At 36.0% G+C, this 11375-nt stretch overlaps 2 protein-coding genes and 1 long non-coding RNA gene across 3 annotated transcripts; 1 reads left to right on the top strand and 2 right to left on the bottom strand.

Moving 5' to 3' along the window:
- Positions 1–273: 273 nt before the first annotated feature.
- On the bottom strand, positions 274–2114 carry LOC117629883. The gene is made up of 3 exons (XR_004586168.1): positions 1904–2114; positions 997–1110; positions 274–741 (listed from the first exon to the last, which is right to left on the bottom strand). It is a non-coding gene; the product is annotated as an uncharacterized LOC117629883 (long non-coding RNA).
- A 2543-nt stretch (positions 2115–4657) lies between these two features.
- Positions 4658–4813, bottom strand: LOC117630587. The gene has a single exon (XM_034363287.1). It carries the CDS (start codon positions 4811–4813, stop codon positions 4658–4660), a length of 156 nt encoding a protein of 51 aa, XP_034219178.1.
- Positions 4814–6102: 1289 nt separating this feature from the next.
- On the top strand, positions 6103–11151 carry LOC117629882 (importin subunit alpha-4). The gene is made up of 10 exons (XM_034362534.1): positions 6103–6496; positions 6989–7085; positions 7186–7277; positions 7369–7500; positions 7915–8100; positions 8257–8420; positions 8552–8630; positions 8789–8917; positions 9772–9899; positions 10524–11151. The coding sequence occupies exons 1-10, from the start codon at positions 6278–6280 to the stop codon at positions 10897–10899; spliced, it is 1602 nt and encodes a 533-aa protein (XP_034218425.1). The 5' UTR covers positions 6103–6277; the 3' UTR covers positions 10900–11151.
- Positions 11152–11375: the final 224 nt, after the last annotated feature.

The following is an 11375-nucleotide window of genomic DNA, read 5'->3' as shown; positions in this document are numbered from 1 at the left end:
GAAAGGGCATATCCACTCAACTTCCTCCCAACACATAACTTAAAACTTTTCTTAAACTTTTGCATTTTACCTTCGTTATTTAAATTCAAACCATATGATGGTGCACATAACAATGGTCATTCATGCCTAATTCTTTAGCAAGTCTTTAAATTAAAATACAATATACTAACCCCATAAGAGAAAAACAAATGTTGAGATAAAAACTACCTTTTACTTTAGACATTTTATAAATAGATGGATTCTCACATCTTCAAGCATAAGAATATAATATACCATGTGCTGCAAATTGCAATTCATTTGAGATAAAAACAATACACGATGTAGACATCAAAATGATAGGATGCATAGCATTTATGGAAAATAAGACTCCTTGCTCTTTTGCTTTAACTCTAGAGTACAACTAACTCTTCATTTTCTTCTACTTCAAAGGGCAAATCTCGACAGAAAAAGAACCAGTGAAAGGGTCATAAGTAAAACTACAATCCTTATGTTTCTCCTCACGTTTCGGGCACTCATAATTCAAGTGTTCTTCTTGCTTCCCACAAGTTGTACAATCCTTGAGAAGTGCATGTCCTATGCTTAGGCCACAACCAGCACAACACGAGTCTCTAAAGAGGCAGCCACATACAAGACATTCAACCACACAACTGTCGCCAACAACTGCGTTCTTTGGGACTCGACACTTATAAGGGCATAGGTATGTAGGGTGCTTATCCACCTTTAAACAATACTTACATTCACCTGTGTGCAATTTGTAAATCCATTGTTAAATACAACAAAAGCAATAAAAATAATCATTTTTTTAAAAGACCATGAATGAATGAAGATGATAAAACCCAAAAATTAGTATTGTGGGCACAATACATTGAATAACAACAAATACATAGATATTATGTCATACAAGAAAAAAAGAAAGAATATATATATATATATACGTAAATAGAGAAGCTGCATGACCATTTTTTTCTTTTTTTGTCCATAAAATCAAAAGCTTACCATAACTTTCTCCATCCTCTGATTTTTCATCCTCTGATTCTTCAATCTTTGATTTTCAAAACTCTGATTCTTCATCATCTGATTCTTCATCATCTAATTCTTCAGTCTTGCTCCCTGTTTCCATACAATTACATTGTTAAATATAAAAGGAAAAAAAATAGGTGATGATGTCAAAGAAGTTAGAAGGAATGACATCCATGATCCCATCAACAAATAACTATATTATTAAATATCAATTCTACATCATGTAAACACCAAAATAACTTGGTAGGATAAATTATCTTTTAACATACGAGTTGCTTTCAACATGACATAGAATAACAACACATACATAGATATTATGTCATAAAATAGAGAACCGGCATACATATTTTTTTCTTTCTTACTCTAAAATAGAGAGCGTACCAATAGAATTAGGAAGGCGGAGGTTAGAGCCCTCATAAAAATAAGCAATAAGTTCTTCTTCCGTTGGTTCTATAGTCTCTGGTTCTTCGGCCATACTATTTGTTTGTAAGCAATTACGTTGTTAAAAGGGAGGGGGAAGGGTGATGATGTCAAAAAATTAGTAGGAATGGCATCTATGATCCCATCAACAAATAACTATATTATTAAATATCTGCTATCCATCATACACATACCAAAATAACTTGACTGGAAAAAATCATCTTCAAAAACTGATTCAAAATTTTGACATAATATATACCATCTAATTACCCCAACAAAAATAAGATAAAAACAACACTTTCTTTTTTCCAAACCAAAAAGTACAAGCAAATTTCATATAATCTTCCTCACAAACCCTAAAAACAAAAATCAAGGACATAAGGTAAAAAGATAATTTTTGATACACAAAAGTTGTGGCATAAAATGGTAATTAATTTAAAAGAAAACTGAAAAGCATATGTACCGATTATTGGCGTATCGCAGTTGAGGGGGACCATAGCTGGCGAGAAAAGATCCTTTCCGCTGCCATCCTTATCAAGCACCTCCGACTAGGAATCCAATTTCAGGCATTCCAAAGATGGGACATTGTCTTGTCCATGTCTGTGTAGAGCTTGGTATTTGGCTTTGCGGTTGTAAGAGAAAATAGGACGGGCAGTTTGGTTTTGGGTTTTGGATTTTGGGTTTAGGGTGAATTATGAGAGCAAGAAAGAAGGCGTTTCTTACTTGTTATATAGGCGGTTTGGCTTTTAATCAATATTAATCAATATTATTTTGTCCATTTCAGTCTTGATTGAATAATAAATTATCATTAAAAACTAATAGACCCCAATGCACGCATCTTTAATAAGCTGTGCATTAATTTATAGTTTTGATTTTTCGATTTCGTTTGGGATTTTCGTATTCTCAACTAGAGCAGGAATCTTTAATTCATGTGGTTTTCCCTTTATTTTACCGACTTCCGAAATTTTACCACTTTGTGGCTCAAAAACGACATAAAAGTATGACAAAAAAAAAAGGAAAGAAAAAAGCACTCATTTTTCTTTTTCTTGTATGCAGTCGATCTAGGGCCACAAGTAAAAGGGGTGGAATTAGATATTGCACGAGATTTTTTCCTAATTGAATAATAAATAATCATTAAAAACTAATAGACCCCAATTTAGACCAAATTCTATATGCATTCCCTGTCCCCTACCTATGTTTTTGTCATCTGTCCATCTAGTTAACCAACTAATAACTATGTTAACTCATATAAGAAAATTAATAAAATATATTATTTCTTATCCCTTCACTTTCCCAGCCCATCAACTTAGTACCGTCATCAAGCAAAGCTTGGACCTCCTCAACAACCAAATTTTGCCTGTAAAGCCATTGAAGCTGAATTTTTCTTTCAAAACTTTGACCAATTGGGGTTATAAACTTTGAACCATGGCTTGTTCGATTTTGTGGTCTCTTGTTCGTGAGTTTTTTCATAAAAGAATTTTAAATAGGATTCCTCAATAGTATCCAAATTTATCCTAATCAATAGCAGGAGAATTCAATCTGAATTTAGCATATAAATCTTATGAACACAAAAAACCCCCCCCAATTTGTACTCTCATTTAGTTTATTCATCTGTTATATGTTTCTTATTCCTTAGGTTGTTGTTCTAATTGATGTATCTGTTTGCCGTCTTATTGGTGTCGATTCGAGGAGTACATGTAGTATGAACAAAGGATTTATAACGACAGATGATGCATACAAATATTTACACATGGAGAGTTGCAATGTATTTGCAACTAGGACGGGAAAGGTCTCCCATTGCAAGAAAATGTTAGCATATGTGGACGAACACTTTCGTGATCGTGGAGAAATAGTTAATGGCATCCGTGAAGCATCAGAAAAAGCTTATAAGTTTATTTATAGCTGGGAAACAAAAAAGAAACTATAATTTAAGGCGTCTACTATGATGTCTGGATGGAAGGTTGGATGGAAGGGTGTATGTAAAGTTCCTTATGTATGTAAAGTTACGCATTCTGGAGTAGAGGTAAAATCCAAATCCAAGTGTTGCACATGATTTGTGAATGGAAGCGGTGGTCCACATGCTATGAAATACTTGTATAATTGCAATATGAAAGTCCATAGTTCAAATGAATTGTTACAACATGTGATTAGGGCTTTATTATATGCAACCCTTTTTTTATGAATTTAACGGTGGATATGTGCGCGTATTCGAGGTATTAAAACAAGGAGGTTTTGAAACGTTATATGACCGACCGATTTTGAGAGCACTTCTCGATGATTATGATGCCTTAGCTAGTTATCTTTCAAAATCATTGTTCTTTCTCTTTGACAAGCTTGATTACATGTATGCACATGACATTAATGTGAAAGTGCATGAAGGATTCCAAAGAAAGTTTGAAGGAGAATATGTGAAGAATGTTGTCGTGTATCAAGGACCAACATACATTATACGACTCGTACATTTTAAGACCCCAATTGATGAACTATATGAGAAGTTGAAAAGAAAAAATAGTCAACGTGTTGTGCCTTCTAAAGTTGGATATCTACTGTCAGTTCAAATTGAAGAAATTGGTGAGGCTCCTATTTTGTGTGGTAAGATAACAGAGGAGTTGGTGGAAAATTTACAAGACATATATAGCACCTTTTAAATAACTGCAAGAATGTTAATGTTTTATTTAGACTAGTTGGTGAGATAATTGTTTCATTTTTTTTCCTTTTTCATTAATAATTGGACATACACCTCAGTTGGTTGAGAATCCTTTAGTTTTTTTAATTAAGTGTTTCTAGTAGTATGTTCATGTAGCATCATACTGTTGGGAATTAAGTTAATGCATTTACTGTTCTTAAATTATAAAGGAAAATATCCATGATTCAGATTGCATCTAAAATAAACATGATAGCCAATCCATGTATCCGTGTAAGCCCAACTTCTATCGAATTATGCAGATATAAAAATATGAAATAAAATTGCCCAGAAACAGAGAAATCAAAATTTGAAATTAGAACCATCTATCACAATTACAACACCAAAATTCCTAAATTTAAATTCCACATAAATAACGCTTCTTTTGCCACTTCCTATTCCTATCTACATACTTCCCCCACTTCCCCTCACATGCTTAACGTTTCTCATATCTACAACTAAACATCGGCGTCTTCGCCTCCGAAATTCGCCTGCCCTTCACTGCTTCATGATCGAAAATCACGCGCGCGATGCTCACACAGTGCATCCGCAGAAAACGAAGAAAAAGAAGAGCATCGAGACCAAGGCCACGGACTCGAACGCCGTCACCAGCGGCCAAACGACGTCGTCCACGATTGACAGGCTCAGCTCCGGCCACCACCTCAGCAGGCTCCGCGGGGCCCACCCCATCGACGACCTGAATGTTGATGCGGACCGCCACCAGGACATTCTATCTTGCTCTCTCGACTGCAGTCTTCACTTCAGTGACCCGGCGCTTGCTTTCTCTCTAGTTTCGACCGGGTTTGTATTTGTAAGGAGAGGGAGAGAGGGAGCGGGGTTTTTATACATGGAGGAGAGCAATGGCAAAATGGTAAATGAAAATAAGTGGGGTCCGTTGATCCACGGCAGAGATTGGGGTTAGGATCAGAGATGTGCAGCACTAGTTGGGAAATTCTTGTTAAGAAGACAAAATATGCAATTATTTGAAAAATAGTTTGGGGGGAAAATTAAAAAACGACAACGAGATTGAATTCAATTACGTTCAAAAAGTTTTGAAAAGTTTTAGAAAATAGTGGCTTTCATCTATTGGCTCGTGCAAATGGCAAGTATGGAAAATGGAACTTTTTCTTTTCCGATACAACCGATATTGGAAGGAAGAATCCAACCTGTGCAGACCTAAATACTCTTATTATGCAATTCGTGGGTGAGAGGATATTTTAGCTATTGTTAATTAATCATAATCTATATATCAATAGAGTGTTAGTTGGATTGACACATGCATATGTACTCTCAAATAGTCAAAGACAACCCAAGGATGTCAAAATAGTATGGCTAAATTTACTTTACGTGAAGGCGTTATGTTTATGGGGTGTTAGTAGTTATAATCAATTAAGGATCATCCCTAGAAATAATCTTGGATGGTACCGATGTGTGAGTTCCTCCATTCCTTTCCTAACTTTAACCAAATAAATAAAATCACAGTTAATATTTAGAAGTATTTTTCAATATATGGTTAACTTTTGAAAAATTTCAAACGATAACGTTACAATTTGAAATTGAGCTAAAATCAAGCATTCTGAGAAAAGAAATTGTCAATCACGAAATTCAAAAATTACATCAACTACTTGATTATTGTACACATTATCCCTTCAATTCAAATGACTCACTATCTTATTTCAGATTCACAAGTAATATGTTGACGTTCTCCTCCAATAATTCATTTGTTTAATACGAGTTAGATTTATTTATTTTTAAAGTTTGGTAAAGAAATGAGAAAAGCTATCCCAACAGAAAAAAATAAAATTATTTAATTATGTCATTCTCATTTGTTAGATGTCGTAGACTATACGCTATTGAACGGGCGGCTGAGATTTGCCAAATTTAAATTACAAGTTCTCATATCTTAGGTGAGCCGTAGATCGTGTTATTGAATATTATAGATTTGAAGATGGAATGTATTTGCGTCGTAAGATATACGAACATACGATCCCGGCCAAACCCCAGACCCGCCTATTTTTCTTATTTTATATTCCCCCCACCCCGAAATCTCAATCAATTTCTTCGCTGTGGTTTTCTTTTGAGTAATTTCATCGAACACTTTGCGAGCGCTATTTCACAGACCCGAAAGCGAACCAAAACCTAAATCAGAAGACAATGTCTCTGCGCCCGGGCACACGCACCGAGGTGCGCAAGAAATCGTACAAGACTGGAGTGGATGCGGACCAGGCTCGGAGGAGAAGGGAGGACAACTTGGTGGAGATCAGGAAGAACAAGCGCGAGGACAATTTGCTCAAGAAGAGAAGGGAAGGCTTGCCTCCGTCCCAGCAGCAACTGCTTGATGGCACCCAAACCGCCGTCGTTTTCGAGAAGAGGGTACTACTTCGTTTTATTTTATTTTTAAATCTTCTTGGTAATACTTTGTGGTTTTTTTTTTTTTTTTGAGCTTAGGGTCTTAGGGATTTTGAATCGTTGTGGTTGTGGGGTTTGTTTGATTTTTTGGTTTGAATTGTTGTGGGATTAGTTTGTATGGATGTGCTTGGTTGCTGAGAAAGTGAAGGAAAGGGAACGGATTTAAAAATGAGAATTACCGTTTTATAAGAAATTGATTATAAGGGATGTTGAATCGATAGTTTGCTTAAGGCAACGGAGAATTTTCCGTTTATTCAAGAAGTAAGTTGTATAGCTTGATTCTTTATTCAAGAAGTAAGTTGTATAGTTTGCTTCTTTTTCGTTCAAGTCCTGGGGGCAAAGAAGAATGTTCATGCATGAGATCTTTCGAAAGATGACTCTTTATGTTCCTCTTCATGCAATTTGATCTTATATTAAAAGGGTTGGTCATTAATTGATGTTGGTGTTGTTTAACAGTTGGAAAGTATTCCCTCAATGGTGCAAGGAGTATGGTCTGATGATCCTACTTTGCAATTGGAGGCTACCACTCAGTTTAGGAAGCTATTATCAATTGGTTTGGGAGCAGCTCCAATACTTGAAGTTCATTTCCTATTCCTATTTAGGTGAAATATTCGTGTGGTGTTCTTGACTTTTGTTTTTCCGTTTTTGTGTAGAACGCAGCCCTCCAATTGACGAGGTTATAAAAGCAGGTGCGGTCCCTCGGTTTGTGGAGTTTCTTGGGAGACATGATATGCCCCAATTGCAAGTACGGAATATTTTTTATGTTTGTTGTTAAAATTAAATTATCCTTTAAGGTGTAATCAGACACTGAGGTTGACTTTCATCTTTATATGCAGTTTGAAGCTGCATGGGCTTTGACTAATGTTGCATCTGGAACATCAGATCATACACGAGTTGTTATTGAACATGGTGCGGTCCCCATGTTTGTGCAGCTTCTTAGCTCTGGCAGTGATGATGTCAGAGAGCAGGTTGTCTCTCACTACCTTTCACACTTTTCATCAACTTGAGAGCATTGCCTTTGGATTTGGAATTTCTAAATACTTCGAGTGATGCATATCTGAAAGACTTTCCAGTTTCAATATGATATATAAGTTATTAATAAGTTCAGAAATTTGACTTCAGAACACTGGGAAAAAGTATTTGGGCTTTCTGAATGATTCTAAGTTATGCATGTTTGAAATTCTTTCCAATTTCAATATGATATGTAAGTTAGTCATGAGTTTCAGAAAGTATTCTGCTCATTATTTTGGTATTTATGCTTCTTTACATTCTAAGTTTTACTGGTTCTACAACTTATAGTTTCTCTCCCTTTTGACTGCCAGAAATTTCCATTTGTTTGATTGTACTGGATGACAATCCTTGCTTTCATGATTCTCTAACAGGCAGTGTGGGCTCTAGGAAATGTTGCTGGCGACTCTCCTAGTTGCAGGGATCTTGTTCTTGGACAAGGTGCACTAATGCCATTGCTAGCTCAATTAAATGAACATTCCAAGTTATCCATGCTAAGGAATGCTACATGGACTTTATCAAACTTTTGTCGTGGCAAGCCAGCAACACCATTTGATCAGGTTCGTGGGGATTTCGAGAATTTTTTCTGGTTAAAACCTTAATAATATATGTTAAATGTCAGTTGGCATCCCTTCCTAATTTAATTTTGGTTGATGCCTTATGTGACTGTAATAAGTACCCTTTCTGCTTGCTTATCTGCATGTTTTTTGTTTCAGGTGAAGCCTGCCTTACCAATTCTTCGACAACTTATTTACTTAAATGATGAAGAAGTCTTGACAGACGCTTGCTGGGCCCTATCGTATCTCTCAGATGGTCCAAATGACAAAATTCAGGCTGTGATTGAAGCGGGCGTCTGCCAGCGACTTATGGAGCTTCTGATGTAAGTTTCTATACTCTCTACAAGCTATTCACATGTGGCAGTGGCCTTCACTGGTCCATATTATCTTAGCATAGTTGTTTAGGATACTCACCTTGAGTGATTTTTTATTCACTACGATTTGTTTATGCCAGTCATCCATCACCTACGGTTCTTATACCTGCTCTTCGGACAGTGGGAAACATTGTTACTGGTGATGATTCCCAGACTCAGGTATTAACACTAATTTGTATTTACCCTTTAGAGCCCAATGTCATCCGAATTTGCTCTTCCTGCAGGACAGCAGTTCTATGTTTTTGTTTTTATTTTTTATAATGCCTTGATTTTCATTGCTATGTATAGCAACAAAGTGACCTCTGTATATGTTCCAGTTTGTTATTGATAACCAAGTGCTCCCTCGCCTCCATCAACTTCTCACACAAAATCACAAAAAGAGCATCAAGAAAGAAGCTTGTTGGACAATTTCAAATATCACAGCCGGGAATAAAATTCAAATACAGGTATAAATTCCTTTAAATTGCATTTGGATTTCTGGATTTAAATTCGACTACTTAGTTTAAATTGTTTGCATCAAATGTTAAAAGAAAAACAAGAAAAGAAAGTTGTGATACTCACTTGTCATGAATTGAGAAAAGCATTTATAAGAACATATATTTCTTGAGCATTTGAAGTTCATCATGTTCCAAATAAGTGTATTTAAAGTGTGGATTTTATTAAATATAAAAATCACTACTTCTCTTGTTAGACAGTATGGACTAAGAAGTCAAATTCAAATATTTTCTTCTAAAGGTACCAAAGTACCAATCGTAGCGCAACATAAGTAAATTTTGCACCTATCAGTTTTTCTTATCTCATGCATTTTGTTAATGCATGGCACCCACTAAATCCACTGTACTACGTTTTCATGTTCAGGGTGGGTGTCTGGTGTTTCATAACCATCTCTACAAGTAGGATGACTGCGTGATATAACTGGATGGTTTTATTTGTACTCTTTTATTTAGTGGTAGATCGGTTGGGGGATTGTTGGGTAAGAGCCCCACACTTACATAGCCTAGTTGTCACAAGGAAGGGAGATTTTGTTTATTAGTTATTTTATTAACACTTCTATTTTGTTTTGACTGATATTGTTTCTTACCAGTTATATAATTACTTGGCAAAGAAAATGCTTATAAATTTTCTATAGATGTTTTGAATGGTCTCTGTAAATGTATTGGAATTTGTTTTCTTAATCCCTTTTGCTTGTAGGAAGTTTCCTTGATCTTGTTTCTTGCCTTGTCCCGCAATTAATTTGATCTGGGAGGATGTTACTTGATACAGTTCTTACATTTTTTGTCTACTAAATTCCATTTAACAGGCTGTGATTGAAGCCGATATAATCCTCCCGCTTGTGCAACTTCTCCAACATGCAGAATTTGACATAAAAAAGGAGGCTGCGTGGGCCATCTCAAATGCCACTTCTGGAGGATCTCATGACCAGATTCAGTATGCTCTACCTTTACCACTGGATTAGTTTTTCCACTTGCATACATGGACAGATAAATACCTACACCCACATGGAAGATGCTATACAACCTAACTCTATTTCCAATTTTACTTCCAACTCTATCACAGGATTGATTCCACAATATTTGGGGTCCTACCTCATTGAGAGAGTTGAAAGAAAGTTGGGAAAAGAGTTGGGTTGTGCAACATTCTCCAGCCAGATAATAAATGGAAATACATGGTGCTACTCAGCTTTATCAGCTTTTGAGTGGATGTTCTTCCCCTTAATCTCTTTCTTTTGTCTGACCCTGCTGTTTTCCACTTCACATAACTGATCAATTTGAATGTCATATATCAACTATCAAGTACTAAGCACTGAAATTCCTTTTTTTTTTTTTTTTTTTTCCCCTAAAAGAAAAGGAAACTTGAAATCAATATATTGGCTGCCATTCTAATGTTGAAAAACACTGATAGTGATGACCTTCTGGTATATATTTGGACAATGGCAAAGACAAAATACTCAAGTGTGTTCTTTACTTAAAGTTTCTTCTAGCAGATTGATTATGTGATAGTGTTCATACCATATCTTCCGATATTTTACATGCATGATTAATGTTCTTGCAGACACCTGGCTTCCAGAGGTTGTATTAAACCACTCTGTGATCTTCTAATCTGCCCAGATCCAAGGATTATAACTGTGTGCCTTGAAGGTCTTGAGAACATTCTGAAGGTGGGTGAGGCAGACAAAGAAATGGGAATGAATGACGGGATCAATCTTTATGCACAACTGGTCGATGAATGTGAAGGTTTGGATAAGATTGAGAATCTGCAGACACATGATAACAATGAAATTTATGAGAAGGCTGTGAAGATCTTGGAGAGATATTGGGCCGAGGAAGAAGAAGGACAGAACATTCAGGAGAATGGGGATGGAAATCAGCATGATTTTACTTTTGGTGCAAACCAGCCCAACCCTCCCCCTGGTGGTTTCAAATTTTGATAGGATTCTGTTTTTCTAGCAGTGTAGGTTTCTTTACCTCCTTTTGATGAATTTCCAAACCTCATTTTGATTTTCCCTCACTGCCAAGGGCCAGGGTTTTTGGGTTGGCACATAGGCTTGTCTATGGAATTTGATAGATGTGCGCAAGCGGCTGTTTTCTATTATTACTTTGCATTTCCATACTTCTAATAGGAAAAAATTGTCACTCCTTGTGTTTACCTGGAATTGGAGCAAAAATAATGGCTTCTGTTCTGAGCATGTTTTTGTTTTTTTAAATTTACTTCTGAGCATGTTTTTGTTTTTTTAAATTTACTTTTTTAGAATCTTTTGATTGATGATATTAGTTGTGTTGAGAAAAATTATTGAATTCTATGTTAACCGATGAAACATTCGGGTTTGGCTCGGGTTGCCCGCATTGATCTGGTCTGTGCTCCATTTGCAACAAAATCTCACAAAAGGACAACTTATCGTCACCT

The sequence above is a fragment of the Prunus dulcis genome, chromosome 6, assembly GCF_902201215.1.
Source record: "Prunus dulcis chromosome 6, ALMONDv2, whole genome shotgun sequence".
In the NCBI taxonomy this organism is placed as follows: domain Eukaryota; kingdom Viridiplantae; phylum Streptophyta; class Magnoliopsida; order Rosales; family Rosaceae; genus Prunus; species Prunus dulcis.
Note: the sequence above shows the minus strand (reverse complement) of the source record. Positions and strands in the feature narration are given on the sequence as shown.

Coding starts and splice junctions, on each gene's coding strand:
- LOC117630587 (XM_034363287.1), bottom strand. CDS start 4,813: ATGGGGTGGGCCCCGCGGAGCCTGCTGAGGTGGTGGCCGGAGCTGAGC.
- LOC117629882 (XM_034362534.1), top strand. CDS start 6,278: ATGTCTCTGCGCCCGGGCACACGCACCGAGGTGCGCAAGAAATCGTAC. Junction 7,086..7,185: donor TAGGAAGCTATTATCAATTG/GTTTGGGAGCAG, acceptor GTTTTTGTGTAG/AACGCAGCCCTCCAATTGAC. Junction 9,900..10,523: donor GGATCTCATGACCAGATTCA/GTATGCTCTACC, acceptor ATGTTCTTGCAG/ACACCTGGCTTCCAGAGGTT.